The 21,981-nt window shown below is 37.8% G+C and overlaps 1 protein-coding gene across 1 annotated transcript in view; it reads right to left on the bottom strand.

The window, feature by feature from the left end:
- The window catches only part of Myh15 (myosin heavy chain 15), a 131,000-nt gene that overhangs the window by 53,225 nt on the left and 55,794 nt on the right, over nucleotides 1-21,981 (bottom strand). Inside the window, exons 17-26 of the mRNA XM_036203430.1 lie at nucleotides 19,528-19,595; nucleotides 18,563-18,650; nucleotides 16,339-16,456; nucleotides 15,398-15,521; nucleotides 12,638-12,774; nucleotides 8,732-8,987; nucleotides 5,875-6,117; nucleotides 4,791-4,967; nucleotides 2,754-2,899; nucleotides 1,272-1,362 (exon numbers count right to left, since the gene is read on the bottom strand). Coding sequence (XP_036059323.1) covers nucleotides 1,272-1,362; nucleotides 2,754-2,899; nucleotides 4,791-4,967; nucleotides 5,875-6,117; nucleotides 8,732-8,987; nucleotides 12,638-12,774; nucleotides 15,398-15,521; nucleotides 16,339-16,456; nucleotides 18,563-18,650; nucleotides 19,528-19,595 — 1,448 coding nt within the window. The remainder of the gene's footprint in view (nucleotides 1-1,271; nucleotides 1,363-2,753; nucleotides 2,900-4,790; nucleotides 4,968-5,874; nucleotides 6,118-8,731; nucleotides 8,988-12,637; nucleotides 12,775-15,397; nucleotides 15,522-16,338; nucleotides 16,457-18,562; nucleotides 18,651-19,527; nucleotides 19,596-21,981) is intronic.

Here is a 21,981-nt window from a genome sequence, read left to right as displayed (position 1 = left end):
TTACTGAATCTAAAATATTTATCTCAAATAATACTGTGCTTGGCTCAAAATCCTTAGAAGCGTGTCTTCATAAATAATTTTTAGAGAATCGTTAGGTACACAAAAAAATTTTTTTTGATAAGTTGGGAGTTTTATTTTCTTTTGGGTAAATTCAACTATCATTTGAAGATATACCTAGAGAGTATAATGCTTGGTGTTTAATGTTGTTTCTGAAAAGAAAGCATGTTCACAAGAAATGAGACTGGTTTTCTTTTTTTTTTCTTTATTAAGAATTTTTTTTATTCATTTTATATACCAACCACAGATTCCCCCTCTCTTCCCTCCTCATGCCTCCCTCCACAGCCTTCCTCCCCCAGTCCACCCCTTATTCCCTCCTCTGAAAAGGTAAGGGCTCCCATGGGGAGTCAGCAAAGACTGGTACATTCAGTTGAGGCAGGTCTAAGCCTGCATCAAGGCTGTGCAAGGCATCTTACCATAGGGAGTGGGTACCAAAAAGCCAGCTCATTAACTAGGTATAGATCCTGATCCTACTGCCAGGGGGTCCCTTAAGCAGATCAAGCTACACAACTGTCTCACTTATGCAGAGGGCCTGAGACTGGTTTTCTTATTGGGCTTAAAATATCCCAGAAGATAAGCACTAAAAGGAGGCATTATTAAGATGTTAATGTGACATAAAAAACTCTATACAAATGTATATGCAACACCATGTATGCATATGTGTATAGCCATAACAGTACTTTCAATTGCCTTATAACATGGTGATGGGGTGTAAAATAACCACTTAGTCTGAAACTTCCAAATTGCTATCCATTATCAAATAAAGAATGCTTTGGGTTTATGAATAGCTATAGAATCTACTGAATTTTAAATTAATTGCTTCCTAACCATAAAAGTTAAACACTAAACTAATGACACAGCAGGTCATGTACTGTTCTTCCCACATAAACATACCGTGGAATTTAATCATTTGAGCTCAAAGCTGCCAAGATTAATGTGTTAAAAATTATGTGCTCAAGATTTAGCATGAGGACTAGTCCACAGCAAAAGTTCAAAGAACAAGCTACTTGTTATTATTCTTGTGAGAAAGAAATTTAAGATTAAGAGGTAATTATCCCTCCAGGGTCACACATTTGTGGGAGGCCATTTACCTTCTTTACTGCTGCTCTTTACTCCCTCTGTCTACAGTTGGCTAAGGGTACAAGTTATGGGAGTGCCAACCATTATTCATGGATCTAAACACTGGCACACAGAATTGTCTGATCATTGGGTACCTGAAGCTCTTTCACCATCTTCTGAAGCTGAGATACCAGGTTCTTCTCATTCTCCACTTTTGAATTCATCTGACTCATTTCCAATTCTTTCCTGTTTAGGAAAATGTGATAAAGATAATCTGCCAGAATAATAACACATATTTAAATACTTTAAAATTATAGACTAGCATATGAATTCTTACTGTAATATAACCATTACATCTGCATCTGATTTGAATGTTGTGTAATCCCTGGTCTCTTTCTTCAAATCATGATCACATGTTTGGTGTGTGTCCTTCTAAACTCTTTTCTAAGTACTCATAAATGTATGTGTGTGTGTGCGCGTGTGTGTGTGTGTGTGTGTGTGCAAAATAGTAGGGATATTTTAATTTTCTTTACTGTAGAATCTATCATATTACAGGAATTTGTATGTATAGATATATAACTTAACTTGACCCAAATAATAATACAAGGGACATGCTTATACATGGTCTCACGCAGAGCTTATTTTACAATCAGCCTGTAACATGTATTCAATCGAACTCTGGCCTACAGCCTGTAAACGCATGGAGTATCATCTTCACTTTGCCAAAGTGACACAATTTTCAATAATGACTGTGAAGGGAACTCTGTCAGCATTTTCTAACATACTGTTCCCTTGCATTCTTAATGACCACAGACACATGTCAAGTGTAATAAGTTAGGAATACACAATCGACCATCACCAAGAACACTCTCGAGGCCAACACATGCATGCAAGCAAAGCCACTTGACTACTTTATAAACTGTGGACCCCAACTTTGATATGTTCTCAGTTTTGACCTTGTGTCTAAATCTTACTTTTGTTCCACTTATTTGGTAGAATCTAAACCTTCAAGTGTTATATTTTTAAAAATCTGGTAAACAGAAGACAAAAGATACAAACCTTTAAAATACATGTCATAACCCAGCAGAACTAGACAGAAAGTCATCTTCCAACCAGTTCCACAGGGTATAAAGAATCCAGGGGAACTGGTAGAAATTTTCCATAATTTTTATCATTTCGTATAATTATGACTTTATTTTAGGAATCAATGTTTACACAGTCTACATAAACACTACTGTAGCTGTATCTGACAAGGAAAACAATTTACTTAGTGATCATAGAGCTCTCCAGGCTTCATATCACAGTCAGGTTTTCACTGTGTTTGTATTGCCATTGGTCTCTTCACAAGTCAAAGAAGTAGGACACTTTTTGTAGACTCAGATTTCCATAATTCACCTCTCCTCTGTTACTACTTCTAAATTTTTCACCTTCTAGGTGGATGCTTTCTGCCATACTCTCTAGGTTGTGATAGAGCCCATTTGTATTGAAAATATCCCTTTCTCAAGCTTCCAGTCACCATCTGGAGTCTTGAAATATCTGGTTCTGGTCTAGAAACCTGATGCTAAAAGAAACAAGAACACTGATCCTCCCAGTGTTAGGGTTTTCCCAGAATCCCTTGGCACTGGGAAGGTGCTCACTTCCTCAGCTGCTCCGCCAGCTGCTGCCTGCTGCTCTCCAGGTTCTCCACACCCTCCTGGTTCTTCTTTAACTCACCCTCCAGTTTGCACTTCTCCCTCCTACACCTCCTTCTGCCTTTCCTCTCCCGTCCAAGGGCATCTTCCAACTGAAAAAAAAAAAAAAAAAAAAAAAAAAAGAAGACTGCTTATCCAAATAAAAGTCAGAGTTTGTATGAGAACAAATTCTGTAAATGGTGCTTAGAAGCATTTTAGGGCCCACAGCAGGGCTGAGCAGGTACAGGTACTTGTTGACAAGTCTGCAGACCTGAGTTTGATCCCCAGGATCCATGTGCTAGAAGGAAAGAATCAACTTCCATTAAGTTACAATCTGAGCTTGACATGTGTACCATGAATGAAATGTACACCACACACACACATAAACCAAATAAACCAAACAGTAAACATCATTTTTAACGTTTAAAGAGTTAAGTAAAAGTTGTATGCATCAGTAGGTTACCAAAACAAATCTAGAAATCAATGATGGGTGAAAGTTTTACAGACTATAAATGGTAAGATCTGTCTTAGAGTGGCAACCAATAGTGAGTGGCCAGTTGTCCATTTCATTACTTCCTGGAAAAAGTAGCTCACTTCTTCATCTGGAAGCTCATTTCCTGGGTAGAAAAGTCCCATTTACTCATGGGTGTTTCTTCAAAACACAGTTCTGCTTTGTAGAACTACAGTATGTAATCAGTCTGTGTAATCATCCATGAATATCCGCAGCCTACCTGGCATGATGTTTTGCCCCTGCCCACTGCCTTTTAAACTCCCCACCTTCATCTAGTCCATAACACTTGTTATATTCTGATATTGTACAAAACTACTCGGAACATTCCAACTGTCTCTGAGTTCATGTTGATAACAGTGATAGAGAAGTTGGTTTAATAGGAAGCTAGGAAACAATTAAAATATTACCCTCTGTTTATTGGTAGCCTCACTTTTTAACAATCTCCCATAACTAGTAAAATATATGAAATTCAAGTTGTTTAGAGGGATATTTCTCAAAGGTGTGTATAAAAACTAGAAGTAGATGAACTACAGATGTTATAAATTAGAGGCACATGTCCCCTAGAATATGATGAAATTCCAAAGCAATAGCATTAGGAGGTAGATCCCTTTGAGGTACATAGGTCAAGAGGACAGAGCTCTGTCAGAAAAAATCCAAGCATAGGTCCTCTTAGCTGCCACCGTGTAAGGACAAAGCAATAAGATGTCACTTCTTTTGTTTGTTTGTTTGTTTGTTTTGTTTTTCAAGACAGGATTTCTCTGTGTAGCTTTGTGCCTTTCCTGGAACTCACTTGGTAGCCCAGGCTGGCCTCGAACTCACAGAGTTCCACCTGGCTCTGCCTCCCGAGTGCTGGGATTAAAGGTGTATGCCACCACTGACCGGCTAAGATGTCACTTCTGAACAACAGTGTGTCTTCACCAGACGCTGTGTCTGCCTGTTTTGATTGAGGAGTTTCTAGTCTCCAGAACTGTGGGAAGTTAATCTCTGTTCTTGATGAGCCTAAAATCCATGCAAGTTTGCTAGAGCAACCGAGATGGATAAGGTCACGAAAGATTGTGCATGTGTTTGTTCATGTGCACACACAAACACCTGTAATGTCTTACATTGAGGTTGGCAAACCATAACAATAGAAAAGGGAACTAAGTAACACAGAGAGGAAAATAACAGGAGAAAAAAGTAGATGAACACAAAAAAACGTAAGGAAGAACCAATCAGTCAAAGACGTCACTTTCTAATATTCACCTCAATGTTATCTCCCATTTTCCAGAGTTGTGCAAAAGCTACATGTAAGTATTCTTACATTTTTCTTACACTCATACTGTCATGGTCTTTATGAATGTTAAGAACAAAAGACTTCTACTGGTGAATATTAAATTGAGTTTGCTACGCTACTAAGTTTTCATGGAACTGTTAGGGTAAATTAACTAAGTAAAACTTAGAGATAGACTGTCAATGAAGTCAGACTGCCAATCAGTCAGCCCGCTGCTGCTCACCGCATCAACTTGCTGACCCAGCTTTAGGCTTGCTTTGTTCAAGTTGCTGAGTTTCTCCTCCTCTACGTGCAGATGCTCCTGGGTCTGCTGCTGGGCCTCCTGTGCAGCCTTCACTGCTCTGCGAAGTTTGCTGACTTCCTCATTGAGAGAGTGCCCTTCCTCAGTCAGGATCCTGACCTGTGGGATGACGCCATTAGAGCCATCACTAAAAAGTTTGGGTATAATACCAAGAACATTTCCCTGTCATAGTCCAAAATACTCGCGAGGTATCTAATGTCATTAAGAGCCATTGACAAATCTCTAAATTCAAATTTTTCCCACATAAAGGGGGTCCTTAATCTACCATGGTCACTAAACCCCAATGTGCAAACTGTTTTCAGAGCTCATTACTGTATAATAACAATATCTTTGGTGGTAATTTTAACTTCTCTTGAGGATCTGGGGAACATGTGCTATCACATGATGCCTCAGTGTCCCCAAAGTGCAGCAGTTCAAGAAGGGTTCCAGAAGACAGCACACGTGAAGGTGGGGTTGGCCATCTGTCCTACTGGGAAGCAACACAGAACCTATTGAATCATCTGCCAAGTACAGTTTCCTCTTGCTGATTAGCTGCTTGTCAAAGGCTTCATTCAGACTTCTCACTAGCCAATCCCCATACAGAAGCACAAATTAAAGCCCATAGCTAAAGCAAAAAGCCCAGGTCTTTACCTGGAATTAAGGAGATGGCTTCAAGGTCAGACTCAGAATCACTGCTAAAGCTGGGGCTTTAGACATATCCCAAATTACCTTTTAGCAAAGGGCATCATGTTCATTCTCGTTCCCAAAGGGATGCTTGGAGGCCCAATGAAACCATTTTGCTCTACTATATTTTAGGTGCAATAATAGTTTATTTGTTACATTAAAGGGGTCCCATACTTTCAAACTAGAAATCCATGGAGGAAAAACACAGTTCATTAGACCCTTCACTTTTTGCTGATTTTGGCTTCTATCACTAAATTTGCAGGCCACTGTGTTAATTAACAGAGTAGATCACTTCTGTTATTCACCCAAGAATCCAGTTTTCCCAACACCACAGAATAAGTACCTTGTGCTCTGCTGCACACTTTTCCTTCTCTGACTTCGCCAAGATTGTTTCCAGGTCGTAGATTTCCCTCTTCAACTCAGAACATTCATCTTCCAGTTTCCGTCCCCTGGCAGTCAGCTCAGAATTTATCTCCTCTTCTTCCTCCATCCTCCCAGACAGCTCCTTGACTCTGTCCTCCAGCTGCATCTTGGATTTAATCAGCAACTCACACTGCTCCTTAGCATTTGCCAGGGTCTCTTGTTCCTGCCATGAGAACAAGGAGAAGATTGTTGCCAACAATTGGAAGTAATTCATCAGCTGGGCAATGAGCCTGCTTAACACATAGTAAGGAGATGATTACCTGCCGTCTGCCCAGAAGTTTTATCTACCTTTCATAGGTAGCTGAAATAGCATTTGCAGGCTCCTAACCCTATTGTTGGAAAGTAAAGATGTTGCTTGTGTTTGGAAGAGCCTTCTATATTTTAAGCCCATTTAATAGATTAAGTGACCTCTTCTAAGGCACTTAATAGAAACCCAGTGGCCTAAGAGAATGAACACACTTCGAAAAGTGAAAAAGTGTGCCATATATAAATCAAAGCATCTAGAAGAACTGATGTGATACATAGACTGTCAGCTTCTTAGAATATTATCTAATGGAGTTCCCTTGTATAATATAATATTTATAACATTGTTATAAATGCCCTGATGTATTTTGTTTAGTATAGATTTCTATAAACTGAGCTGAGCAGTACATTTTTATGTGCAGGCTGAATTTAGAACTCACAAATTTATAAGCCATTACTTCACTATTAATTCCAACTAAAATTTTTGCTTCAATGATTCTGCCAGCAGCAAATTCCTCAAGTTATACACATAAAACAAAAGCCCTGCTTATTTTTTCCTCTCTCAGATGTACTGTCTTCAGACAACACTGTTTCCTATTGTTCCCATGGTATATGTCAAGTGAAGTGTAGATGAAGAGGCTGCAGGAAGTTTCTATGGATGCTACTAGGGGAAAAACGTCATCAACAGTCTTGCCCAGTGACCACTAAAAGCTACAATAATGACTGGTCTGGAAAGGTATGCCCAAATTGTACAACAGCTGTGTAAATGTTATGGAAATTACCAACCTCTAAAACTGTGAGCTAAAGGAAACCATTTCTGTTCATAAGTTAATTATCTCAGGTATTTCACTGTAGTGAAAGTAAACCTCTATCATCTTCATCTGTCATCTTCAGACCTCACTCTCCGTCCTCACTGAAATGACAGTTTGGGGAATTTATTACCTATCCTGTTAAAATACTCAAGTTGTGTCAGTGAAGAAGATACAAGCACATAAGGATAAAACTCTAGGTGCATGGGTTCTGTCTAGCTCCTGTCTAACCTACTCCAGCTAAATGAATGGGGTTCGAAGGGCACACATGCGGAAAGATAAAATAGTAACCCAAAACTTGGCTGAAGAATCAAAATAGGAGGTCAACTTAGAAAAAATGATCAGGACACGTAGGAAACGTCAAAAAGAAACTTCCTATTTTTGAGAAATATTGAGAACATCTGGTCTTCCAACCTCAGGCTGACATGCAGAACAGCTGTTTTCAAGAGCCCACTTCGCATGTGAACAGGACCTGGACCCAACACCGAAGAAGGAGGTCAGTCTTTACTGGCCACTTCATAAAATATGCCAGTGGAATTGGAGAAGAGTCACTTTGGCAACTTCGTGGCAGTTTAACATGTTGGAGAGAGCCTATTCTCTCCCACAGAACCACTGTTCATGTAATTCTGCTGTAATGTGAGGAAGTAGCGGATTAACAAAAGTCCTTGTACTCTTTTACCTGTTTTGTGGTGATATTTTGTTTTGTGGTCTAACAAATAAAGTTTGCCTGAAGATCAGAGGGCAGAGCTAGCAACTAGAGGCCAGGCAGTGGTGGTACACACCTTAAATCTCAGCACTTGGGAGGAGGAAGCAGGAAGGTCAGGAGTTCAAGGCCACCCTGGGTTACAGGAGATTCCAGTCTAAAAGAGAAACAGAGCCAGTGGTGGAGGCCTACTAAAATCCCATCTGCTGGCTTGCTAATGGGTTACTGTCAGATACGATCCAGAGCTTCAGTCATGTGTGGTGGCTTATATCTGTAATCCCTGGACTCAGGAGTTTGTCATGGGACTGGCACAAGTTCAAGGCCAGCTTGTGTTACACAGCAAGTTCCAGGCCAACCTGGGCCACACAAGAAGACTCTGTCTCAAAACATAGATCTATATGTTCCTGGCCCCATAATAGCTTATGATGATTTTATACACTGAATACCCGATGGTAATTTGTCTTTGTTTTTTTCTTCTCTGCCTCTTCCTTCTTCTTTTCTTTCATGTATATGTGTATGTAGTAGGCACTCTGTGTACGCATGCATGCATATGTACATGTGTGTGGAGGTCAGAAGTTGATATCACGTGTCTTCCTGGATGGGTGTCTACTTTATCAATGAAGGCAGGGTCTCTCAGTTGAACTCAGAGATTATTGATCAGCCAAACTATCTAGCCAGTGTGTGCCAGGGATTTCCCATCTCAATGCTCTGAATGCTGGGGTTACTCCACTTGCCAGGCTTTTTCCTAGGTGGTGGATATGTAAACTCCTATCCTCACAGTTGCTGAGGCACGTGCTTTATCTACTGAGCATCTCCCCAGCTCGGGTGTATGGCTTTTTCTAAGACATCTGGCATTCTAATGCAAGGTTTCTTTTTATGTGTTTCCACAGTCTTGGTTTAATAAAAATGTACAGTATTTAGAAAGCTAGTGCATGCATATTTTTCTTGAGTCAGCAGTGGTTCTGGAACTAGTTAGTCAAATTTAAAGCAAGCCATAAAGAAGAGGTGGTGGGAGCACTCACCGTCTGCAGCTTTAGAAGTAGATCATTCTTTTCTCGGACAAGGGAGACTTGCTTTGTTTTCAGTTCCTCCCTCTGGGATTCTGAATTCGCCAAAGCCTTCTGTAGCTGTGCACACTCTCCCTTCAGTCCAGCTACCTCCTCTCCAACTCCCACAGACTTAGCAAGAGGCTTGGTCTTGAAGAAGAGCCCCATCCAGGGCCAGCTCTTCACAGCCATAAAAGCTCTTATGTTCTCTTGGATCAAAACAAGGGCATCCCTAAAGTAGGAGTGAAAAGGAGAAAGACATTAAGATATACTATTTAAAAAATTAAAAAAGAATGGCAATGTAATTATAAATAAAATAAAACCATCACAAATGACCCCAAAGAAAAATAAAGGTTATACCAGACAGCTATGAACATTTCTAAAGCAAAAAATGTGATAGGCTAGAAGAACTGTATTTGTGTCTAAACACATAATCAACAAAGTTAGGTTGTCGGAATACACTACTAAATAGGGATGCCATGACTCCTGCATCTCCCTTTCTCTTCCCATCTGTGAGCATCACCTTTTACAATGAGCTACTTATGATTTATGACCTAGCTTCATGATCTGAGACAACAAAGCTTATTATGGACTGAAGCATCCGGAACTGTGTGCTAAAATAAATCTTTCCTTTCTATAAGTTAATTAGCTCAAATATTTTGACACATGTCACACATACAGAAAATCTGTGACATAACCAGAAATGCAATATGAAGGGACTCTATTCAATTCCTAAAGAGGAGTTAAAAATAATTATTCTAGGGAAAGTCAGTGAGATACAGGAGAATTTAGTAAAATTAACAAAGTAATTCATGATCTGAATGACAATTTCCATAGAGAGAAAGAAGTCACTAAAAAGAAGTCTTGGAAATAGAGAAATTTTTCAGTAAAACAAAACTTAAAACTGATTAGTTTCAGCCACACACTAAGCCAAAGAGAAGTGCATGCTTATTTTTCTCAAGTCTGCAACTGTCTGTAATCCAGACAGTTTTGAACTCCTGATCCTCGTGCCTCCATTTCCTAAGTGCTGGATTACAGGAATGCAACACCATGCCTGGTTAAATATAGTTGATCTTAAATGCTCTCAACACACCCAAAATATATCTATATAAGGTGATACAGTAATTAGCCTGATTGCAGCAATCATTACACAAAGTGCATATATATGAAAACATCAGACTGTGTACCATAAACATATAATTTCGTCAATTAAACTTCACAAACACTGGGGAAAAGGAAAGAATAAGCAAAAAACAAATTGGAAGAACAAAAATGAGATAACAAATTAGTGAAGTTGAGGGGGAGAAGAAAATGGAATAAAAGTTATCCAGTTGATATATTAAATAAATAAATATACATTTTACATAGAGAAAAGGAGAGAAGACAAGATAAACAATACTATAAATAATGGCCTAGGAATTAATAAGGATTATTTTCTGTGAGTAAAACTGTACACATAGTAAATACTTAACATTTATAATTGAGTAATACATAATATAAACAATGTAATATTGCATAATTTTTATTTAGTAAATAATTCATAACATGACTCAAGAAAAATGTAATATGTCTGGACACATTAAAAATTATGAAATCATCAGAAAATACCAAATTTGGATTATTTATAGGCAAATGCACAAGAGAGTCAATGACTAGATAATTATAATAAAATTTTCATATATTGAAATAGAAAACATTCTCTAATTCTTTTACAAGGTTAGAATAATATTTGTCTAAAACTAGATAGCAGACTAGAAACTAAAAAAAATTATAGGCCAGTCAATTGATTTTTAAAAATCTCATTGTAACATGATTACAAAATGCATCAGTGCCAATCAAAGTAGTTTACGTGTTTTAAGATCTATCAAAATTTAACACATTTACAAGTTAATTTATGAAGACAATATATTAACAGATACAGATAGAAAATTTAATGAGTTCATGATTTTTTTTAAAAAAGAAAGCTTTTCAAAAGAAAATGGTAGAAATGGGAATACTCTTTAAACAATACATCAAAATGTTAAGCTACAGAAAAGATCATCCTTTAAATGGAAATGATAGTTTTTGCCAATGTCAGAAATACATCCAAGTCTAAAGTACCACATACTCATGAAAGTATTGAGCAAGAGGAATCTCATGGACCACTGCTGAACAGTAGTAAGTCAGAAAACAAAAATCCTGCCAAGTTAAAATTGTGAGAACAGCCATCTGCGTCCGTGCTGTGTCACTAATTTATCAGGAACTTTTTAAGTTACATCACCTTCAAGAAACCCTTCCATTTAAGAATGGGGAAAATGTTATTAAAATGTCACTAGAAAACTAAAACATATTGAAATGGCACACGATATTTTAAATAGCACAAATATAATTTATAGGGGAACAGAATACATGGTGGGATATTTAAGCAAATGGGCTACTGTACAGCAATTTAACTCAGTGGTCTAGCCCTACACGCAACGTCAACACTGATATACTTTTAAGAAGACTTCTAAGCATTGATGGAAAACTTCATAAAGAATATTATTCACATGAAGTAAGCACGAAAAGCCATGGTAATTAAGTCTAGGCTAGCCTGGGCTACAGAGCACCCTCTCTCAAACAACAACAGCAAAAAAACAAAGAAACAAAACACAGAAGACATGTTACTTGCTACCTAAGTTCCCACACTATACTGATTGCTATGAGAGAGTCACAAAAGATCCGCAGGAGTTGTCTCATTAATAATTTTCATAGTCTTGATCATCTTTGGACAAATAGAATTTATGTCAATCAAGAAACTTATACCAAATGTGGGCTTCCCACTAGAAGTTAAACTATGCTAAGGAAAAATTATTACCAAAACAAAGTTTTTCATTCCTGATCTGTTTGTTTAAAGATTTTATTAGCTTGCTTTCTCTGGTTTTACTAAAAGTTAAAAAAAAAAAAAATTGTTCAAATACAGTTATAAATGTTTCCATTGAACTTACCTGAAATGAAATAAGAGAGTTACAATTATGTCATCAAAAACCACAGTTGCTGAGCCAGTAGAAGGAATAGTAGCACACACACACACACACACACACACACACACACACACACACACACGCACACACGCACACACACTACGACTATCCCTCTTCAGAGCTAGCTTTGGGATATGTGTGCCAATCTTTTTTAAACATGTTTTTAATTAAAATATAATTACATCACTTCTCACCTTTACTTTCCTCCCTCCAACTCCTCTCATATCCGCCCTCGCTCTCTCTCAAGTTGGGTGTTCCTTTTTCGTCGTTTTTACGTATATATGCACAAATATATAAGTGAAGCCTGGTGAGTCCATTTGTGTACATATGATTTCAGAGCTGACCACTTTGTACTGCATACCCAATTAGGGGGCCTATCCCTGGGAAAGGCTAATTCATTCTCTCTCTCTCTCTCTCTCTCTCTCTCTCTCTCTCTCTCTCTCTCTCCTCATTTGTTGTCTGCAGTTCTTTATCTAGGGTGAGACTCAGGAGATTTTCCCTTTCCATGTCAACAAGTCTGTCGATATTATCATTGTTCAAGTCTTACTTAGGTGTGTGCCCATCTTTTCAGGTGTGCTACTGCCAAAACTGTGAAACACATCATCTTCCAATTTCTGTAATTCTAAACTATAAACTACCCCTCCCAAAGGGAAGATGAGAAGAAATAAATAATATCTGGATTATGATACTTCACTGGGGAAGACAGCAAGGTCTTTCATGCTGCCTTTTTTGTATACAGATATTAAAACATTTTCAAGACTCTGACTAAGCAGACTAGTCTTTGTATCACAGTCTATTTATTGCAGGGCAATGACCAAAGTCACATTGGTTGAGGTAAGAATTGCTCTGTCTATGGGAGAGTGCCATAGAGAGTTAATACCTTTCTTCTAGAATCTTCTGGAATGTGATACGCATCAGCTTTCCCCGGGCTCTGGCTTGGAACAAGGTGAAGACTTTAGATATTTTCTCATCTCTCCTTTCTTCCAATTGGTCCAGAATGCTAGGTTTTAAAAACACCTAAAGGAAGTAAGCCAGGTACATTTTCACTCATTAGATGAATTCAGCAGTCCTTTGAATGATGCCAAAAACAATAGAAGCAGTCTATGGACAACTTTATCAATCCTATGTCTTTGTATATGTTTTATTCATTTCATGAAATTTACATCCTAGGGAATCTAAATTTCTTATTGTAAAATTTATAAAGGACATTTTATATTGGACATATTGGCAGTCTGATCATTTACTCTGTACTTGATTGATTAATAATAACGTTTAAAGAACATGATCCAGGTTTTAAAATGAGCTCAGGTACACAGCACTCCAAAGGACTTGGCAGGATTTACAACTACCTCTGTAAAGGACAAGACAAGAAACATTTATTTCTGGGTATGGTGGGTCATAAACAGTTGTGTTGAGTATTTGTTTGCTTTTCCAAATAATTTTTAAATATAAAATGATTTTTGCTAGCTGGAAATGGTTTTATTTTTATTTTCAATGTTTTTAATAGAAAGAAAATTAAACCACTTCTCTCCTCCCTTTCAGATATCCTCCGTTGAATCCTTCCCATGTTTCCCCTCCAAGTTGATAACATATTTTTCTTTTGTTATTCTCCCCCTTCTTTCTCCCTCTCTTCTCTTCTCTTCTCTCTCTCTCTCTCTCTCTCTCTCTCTCTCTCTCTATGTGTGTGTGCGCTAATTCAAATGTGAGCACAAATGTGTACACACACAAAGAAATATATATAAATATAATGTACTAAGTCCATTTTTCCTGTTTGTGTATATATTGTTTCAAAGCAGACCTCACTCTACATTGGACAACCAATAAGGGGGCTCATCTCTAAGAGAGGGTAATTCTCCTCCTGGCAGTCATTAATTGCCTGTGGTTCTTTGGGTGGAAGTGGAACCCCATTAAATTATCCCTTCCATGTTAACATGTCCATTGATATTGCCATTGCCAGGAAATGGAGCCCTAACTTCCTTCAACAGATGAGGAAATAGTGAAAGTATGGTGGTACCTATACACAATGGAATGCTATTCTGCTATAAAGAAAAAATGAAGTCATGACATTTGTAGGTAAATGGTTGGGCCTAGTAAAGATTTTATTGAGTGAGATAACCCAGACCCAGAAAGACAAAAGCTGCATGTTCTCTCTTATCTGCACTTCCTAGCTCCATATTCTCAGATATGAATTTACAACATGAAATAATCACAGATGAAGGGAAAGCATAAAGGGACCCTTGGAATAGGTGGAAGAGGAATGGTAAGATACTAGCAGTGATGTCTAAATAGCCCGTGTGGTTCTTGCATCATCTTAGTTTACTGAACCATTCCATCTCTCTCTCTCTCTCTCTCTCTCTCTCTCTCTCTCTCTCTCTCTCTCTCTCTTTGGAGCTGAGGATCGAACCCAGGGCCTTGTGCTTGCTAGGCAAGCGCTCTACCACTAAGCTAAATCCCCAACCCCTGAACCATTCTCTAGAAGTTGCTTTTGCTCTACATATGAGAGACTTGGCATTTCCAAGACTAATCAGTAAGAACCAAAGTGAAGTGATTAGGTACCTAAGACACAAATTTCATAGAGAAACACATGTGGCTCTTCTTAAAGGCACCTTGAATAATCTGTTCAAAATATGCCCAGTCTTGTTGGCGAGTCCCACTCAGTTTCATCCTCCCATCCATGAGTGAAAGCCTCCTTAATAAATGTGACTTGGGATTCTCACTAGCTCACGTGAGCTTGAGCCCTGATGAGTGGCATATGGTGAAAATAATGAGATATAAGAAAAAACACAAATGATAAACACTGGATTTCTAGGTATTCAAAATATAAGAATAAAGGAACATTCATAAAACTGTACTGTGGGGTTGCTATAATACTATAAACTCAAAAGGCTAAGGCAGAAGAAAGATGAGGCAAGCTCAGGAAGTATGGATAGACAGGAAGCAGGCAGACAGACAGATCTTTATCCTGTATCCTCACACTCTCTTTCAAAAATTTGGTCTTCTGTGGATGTCATTAAGGACAGCATGGTATTGACTACCAGGTAAGAGCAAACCAGGTAACCAGATATTTCCAAAAATATGTGGGTTTTTGGATAAAGTAGAATTTAAATAATCATATTTAAGAAAGTAGGTTTTGGCTTATAATTAAATTTTTAAATTACTCAATGATTCAAGCGATAATTATTTTCCAATTCAGCACAGTACATAAAACACTTCTTGTGCACAAGTAGTCATCTCTGGGAACCTGGTTCACATTCTCTTACTCTGTTGTCTATCACAGAAAGGTCAATTCAGTGTTTTATAGAGTGGCACAAATTTGACTAGACAATTAGTTATAAAAATTTATATGCAAGATAGAGTGCAGTTCGGCAAGGGAGTGCTTGTGTAGAATGTACAAGGCCCTAAATTTAACCCTCAATATTGAACTGAATAATGTAAATAAAATCTAGACTTGTATAAGTAACAATGGATTTCTTTCTCAAGCAGAATTGAAGTTTCCACTATGAATTTGTCTCTATTTGTATTATTTCTTGTCAAAAGGGCTGAAAGAGCTATTTAATAATAAGCATTTACCAGTATTTTAAAATGTACACCTTTCCCTCTTCTTCCCTCCCAAATGCATTCTTTGATGTTTCTGGGTTACCTTGGTGACTCCACACTGGTACTGGGAATGGTCTATCTCCAAGAAACCAAGTACTTCTTCAGTCACTTTTCTGCTGCTCACAAAGTCACACTTTGAAAAGGTCCTTGGGTTTAGAATGCAATACCTATTTTGAAATGGGACCAGAGGATCATATTACTCAAAGAGAAATCTGAAACAAGTGGGGATAAGCTAGGGCAGACACCTAGCTCTCCTTCCAATCTGTCAACTCTAACACAACTCCTGGCAGCAATAGTGAAGATGCTACCAGCTATCCATCCATTGGGTCAGTTTATATTCTCTACAGTGTTATAGTTATTAACTTAATTTTACTGGGAAAATAGGGACTGAAAAAGAAAAGAAAAGGGGATAAGTGTAAGTATCTCTATTATGTGGACAAGGAAGCTGAAAGGTTGAATTGACTTTTGCCAAAGCTTTTCACCCTGGTGGTGAATTGTAGACGTGTGCCTTTCAGTTCCTAGACAGGTGTTCTTCTTGCTCTATCACATTTTGCTCAAATTGTCTTGATAAACTTTCAAAAGGACATGCAAATCCAAGATTCCTCTCCTGTATCCTACAACCTATACACTGCTGCATCCTTCTTTTCATGGCTGCTAAAAAGTGCAACAGCTTTTTATGTGGCAGCTACCACAAAGCACAGAGACTTCAGAGATGCACTTTAGCCTGTCCATCTTCTTTCCATATTTGTTTCTTCTATATATGGGTCTAATATCCACTAACAGAGATTTAAGGGTTCTGCAGCTATATAGATATTGAATTTAAGAACAAATAATATGGAAGTCTGTCAACATCGTGTCTCAATACCACAAAAACATGTCAATTTATAGAGTGGAGTACACCAAGAATTCAAACAGTACAACACTCAACACAGAGGAAACAGAACAGAGTGTTGCAGACTTTTGGAACCTCGAATCTATGTCTACCTTTGCTTAAAGTCATCATATAGCATCCGACTTGGAAAGCCTTCACAGCATGCTCTAATCCCTTCCAAGACACCATTACATTGCAGCTGTTGGAGAACCAGAAAAGGGTCCAAAACACCTGAAAGAGAGGGACACACTGACTACATTCTCGAATGTCTATCACACCAGATATTATCTTAATTGCTGCATCTTGGGTTTAAAAGAAAGTTTGGATTCAGTGTGACGCACATGGGTGTTCACAGGAGTTCACTAACTCCCAGTCTGATGATTCCAGTACTTGTTTTACTAGGAGGGATTCTACAGATACGATTTACCTAGAATACTTTTTAATGTAGAACAAGCTGATAGATAAAAACTCTATAGGCATATTCTCCTGGAAAATGAAAAAGATCACATATTTTGCTATGTGCAAATGGCTACCATCATATACAGGCTAACTAGAAGCAGCTAGAGAAAGTGAGCAGAGCACAAGGTGGGCTGCCATTTCCAATAGGAGGCAAGGGACACTACAAGGTTTGGGGAGGAACAGTGCAAAGAGAGGGAAAGGTGGACCAACCACAAAATTCTGTTGCTTGTATGCCTAGAATGGATTTGCCCACATTCAGGATATCTTTTCCCCCTATTCTGTTGCCAAAGTCTACATTTATTCTATAGTACAAGCATTCTTTCTATCACCACTTTGTTCAATAAAAGCAGCCCTCTACAGCTGCCAGCTGGAATCTCTGGCGGAAGCCTTTGAAAGGCCAACCAAGGACCCAGTGTTTCTGACCTTCATCAGGTACTCTGGACAAAGCCAAGGATCACCCCTTTCACAAAGGCCTGATACGTCTCTAACTATGTCTCAGATCACAGATAGAAACTAGACCCTGTGTCTGTATTCCAGTCCTTCTATGGACAGGATCAGATCTTTTATAACAAGGGATATTAGAAGCTTCTGATATTTAAGATGAAACTTACTCATCCTCTTTATTAAATATGAAGGATTGTTTTAAAGCATAAAGCTTTTGTTGAAAACTTGCTGAAATTTGATTGATTCCATAGACGTCTTCTAATAGTAGCAGAATTGTTCCAAAATTCAGAGGCAATTGATTGCATTCTTTGCAAGACTGAATCAGGACACTTAGATGTGTTCAGAAGCCCAGCTAAAGTCTGAGAATGTAGCAAATATAGATAGCATCTTTGCCTAGCTTGTGTGAAGTCTTGTGTTATTCTAGTCCTAATACCACGACATACATACACTTATACACACATGCACACAAAAACACATAAAACTTACAAGAAAAAATGAAGCTATATATGTGTATACATACAAACACAAATAAACATATAATGTTGAAATGTCTCCATTGTAAAAATTCCAATAACAACATTACTTGGCATCACAGTCTCCCTAATTAGGTCACAGTCTGTCAAGATTGGATTCTTAATTACAGTAGATTCATAAAAGTACAAAAATAGTACAGACCTACACAGATCATATTCAACACTATTAGGGTATGAATTCCAAGAGTGGTTGATGGTCTGAAGATATAGTGTTTGTCATATGAATCTAAGCACCTCAAACTAAAGCTCTAAGAATACTAATATTCCAGAGAGTTGTCTGGAAAGCTTTGAATTGTGATCTAAGGAATGTGATTCAGAGAATTACATTTGGCTGAGCAGTTTTGAGAATTGCAGATGGGAAAATCACCAGGTCCTATCATCACCATCTTGTCCCCATTAATTCATTGTGAAAGTATCTACCATCCAGAAGTAAATAACTAAGGAAATGGGCATATTGAGGGAAGATGCTAATTTTGGAGAGATTACTAGAGAAATGTTTAACATTTTCTGAAATGATCTTCATGGTCAATTCAGGCTATGAAAACCAAATACTATTCTTGTGCTAAAATATCATCCCGAGTGATTATTCAATCCCTTTAAGAATATTTTCTTTCTAATGAATGGAATAAAAGTGCAGCACGCATGTTTTAACCTAAAATTCAAATACCAATTTCCTATGGAGGCTACTCTGGGAAGTCTTTTTGTATGGCCACCTGTAACTGAATTCAAAGCATCCCAGAGGAGGCTCCAGAGATCTCAAATTTGATTTCCTTTCATTTTTCCATGCGAAAATCTACCCATATATATAGAAGAAATGGTAAATAATTCTTTAAAGTACATTCAACAAAGTTGAAATAAAATATATTCCCTACTACAAATTGTAAATATGTCTAGTTCTTACCTGGAATTTTGTTCATATTTGGATTTATACATCTCACAAAATGAGGTGTGGTTGATTGCAAATCTGTCATCAATTTATTTATGTTTTCCTAAATAAAAGCCATAATAAACACAAAATCACTTTGCAAGCTACAAAAGAACCTCAGAAAGTCTAAATCTGTCAGCTGAATCTGATATCCAACATGAGCACCAACGGGGAGACAATGAATTCAACATTATTACATGCTTATCAAACACATTATTTTCTTTCCTATGGCAAGTCAATACTTACCCAACAGCCATAGTTTCATTGTAAATCATTTCCACCTGCTCTACATTTTAATTGAGTGGCCTTTGAAGCCAAGCAACAAGGTTGCTTATGATTTCTTCCATTTTCTATTTTGAAAGCCTATATTTTAGGTCAGATTGTACAGAATCATTATCTCAGAATTCATTTTAAGAGTGAAGGAAGCAGGTTGGAGAACAGAAGGAAAAGCAACCGTGCTGATTCAGCCTCGGGCTTGACTCCACACACCCAGTCACACCACAGTGGTCTTCTCTTGAAGAAGAGAAGAACCAAAGTCTGGAGAGGTAGACATGAGGTACCTCAGCTTCCTATTGCCCGAAGGCAATTCTACCCACTGGGAGCCATTATGAGCCAATAGTCACACCAGCCAGAGGACTAGAACAAGGCTGACAAACAGTAACCTAGTCAGAGCACCACTAGTGACTTCTAAAGCCCTTCACAATGACAAGATGGCTTTATCCACCTTACTGGTTTTATGTAAGGCTGATGAAATGGCTCTGTGTGTAAGCATACTTACCCTGAAGGCCTGGTTACCTGAATTTATTCCCAAGGCCCACATAAAGGCAGAAAAGAACTTAATTCACAAAGCTGTTCTCTGACTTCCACATGTATGTTCTGTAATGCATGCTCACACATCATACACACAAAAAATAATAATGATTGATTAAAATGTAAATTACTTTATGCAGAGATGAAATCAACTGGAACGATGCTCCTTTCCTATGTGTCTTCTCACCAAACTGTTTAGCTTAAAAAGCAAAAGAAGCAAATTTTAAAATTCATCTTTCCATAACACACAGTGTTGTTATAGTGCTAATAAAAACAAATTCATCCAAGTTTTAAAACATAATAGTATGTTCCAAAAAATGTAGAGAATATGTACATCCTTCACAAAATGCCTAAAGAAATAATCAGAAAGCTATATAAAGATACCCACTCAAACATTATCTAGTCACTGTGGAAAAATCTGAGCAAAAAAGAAATTAAGAAATGTCCATTAAGACACATTAAATTATGAATAAATATGCATACAGTAGAATACTTCAAGCTTTAAAATGATTATGTAGATTATATAACAAATATGGAAATATTTTTGTTTTATTTTAAGAGAAGAAGTTACAGAATGTCTGTTTTGGATATCATTATCCAGATTGTGTATGCCCAGTATTAAGCATAGTTAGGTTATAAATGACTGCAAATGAAACATCTTGGGAGACTTGGAAACAAAAATATTACTAGTAGTTACATCCTGTGTGATATAATTGGCCCTTTTATGCTTATCTTTTTAGTTTCCCTACATTAACTGTTTATGGCAACACCAAAATGCTTTAAAGGTTTATGAAAAAGGCATATCTATTCCCCCATTCCTTATTATTGACACAAAAGAATTTACACTAAGTCAAAATATCTTGCAAACAGCTGTGCAGTCCAAATTCACTCAGATGTACAACAGTAGAAAGGACAAAAGCCATGGGCAATCTGGAGACTGTGAGACACCTATCAGTACAGAAAACTAAGCACCTATTTTCTGAACCTGAATAGTGACTATATAGAGGCACATGTAATAATATTTAATCATGAATGTTCTTTTGGGAGGCCCAGGTCCTCTAAGTGGATCACACGATTTCTGTGCACGTTTTCATTTTCCCCATCTTTGAATAGGGAATACAATTACCTGAAATTTCACTTTTAAGCTGTGACTCTGATATAAAAGACAAGAGGAAAGTATGGCTATTGTGAACAATTTAATGTAAGGGTGAGTTAGAATTTTAGGAGCACTTATTTACAAGAAATGCTAGAATAAATTTTTTCAAAGATAATTCTTCCCTCCCGTAAGCAAAGAATGCAGTACACCTTGAAGAGAGAGACTCCAAGTTCCTTCCCAATGGTCTGGCTATCCCCCTCTCTGGTTCACCTGTGTGTGGTCAGATAATTATCCAATTAAGAACTATAAGCTATATGGCCATTTCCTCACCAACTCAGAGGCACCATGGAAGACCCAGACTAAAGGTGGGCACAGTACTCTGTGCCAGTCCTCCTGGTTGCTTAGCAGACTAGGGTAGACGACAAGAAGCTTAAGGCCAGCCACTGTCAAGACACAGTCTTTAAAAAAGAAAAACTAAGAGTAGAAACAAGCAACTGTACTACCCCCAAATTATCAAAATCAAACACGAACACTTTTATTTCTCTGTCTCCTGTAGTAGAATATTTTAAGGTGTGATACTTCTGTTTATGTTGCATTTGTTTAACCCTGTGAAGCTGTGTTACTGTGCCTATCTAAAACACCTGATGATCTAATAAAGATCTGAATGGCTAATAGCAAGGCAGGAGAAAGGATAGATGGGGCTGGAAGGCAGATATATATGTGTGTGTATATATATATATGTATCTATATTCATGTATATATGAAAACTGTGAGGAGAGATTGAGCATCCAGAGAAGGAGGAGACTGCAAGGGCCAGCCACCCAGCTACACACACAGCAAACCATGGAATAAGAGGAAGATACAGAAGTAAGAGGAAGGGAAAAGCCCAGAGGCAAAAGGTAGGTGGGAAAACTTAAGGAAAGCTGGCTAGAAACTAAGCCAAGATAAGGCCAGGCATTCATAATTAAGAAAAAGTTTCCATGTGTGATTGATTTGGGAGGTGGATGGCAGGCCCTCCAAAAGAGTAAAAAAAACACCACCAACAATCGCCTCTTGACATAGGCCCAGAGTATGCCAGGTTTGCTCCTCAATTATGTCACCATGTGCTGAAAAATCCAGGAAATGCTAAATTCTTCATCTTAAACAGGCTTAGAGAGATCAGGGATTAATGTGAAGCTGACTATAAAATAATTGGAAGATGAGAATGTTAAGAAGTGAGAGTTCATGCCCTAAAGAATAGCTGGTACATTCCATTCCATGTGTGCTGAGGGAATCTGAACTTGCCATATTTAATATTTACCAATATTTTGCAAAGGAAAAGAAAATCCAATTGCAGAGGAAATATTTTGATTTTTCAACCTGTATGAACCAAAGGAAGATGATAGACAGATAGATGATTGATAGATAGATAGATAGATAGATAGATAGTTGGATAGATAGACAGACGGACAGACAGACAGACAGACTTTGGCCCAAAGCTGCCTAGGAC

Source organism: Onychomys torridus, chromosome 12, assembly GCF_903995425.1.
Source record: "Onychomys torridus chromosome 12, mOncTor1.1, whole genome shotgun sequence".
NCBI lineage: Eukaryota > Metazoa > Chordata > Mammalia > Rodentia > Cricetidae > Onychomys > Onychomys torridus.
The sequence above is the reverse complement of the archived record's forward strand: the minus strand, read 5'-3'. Positions and strand labels throughout refer to the sequence as shown.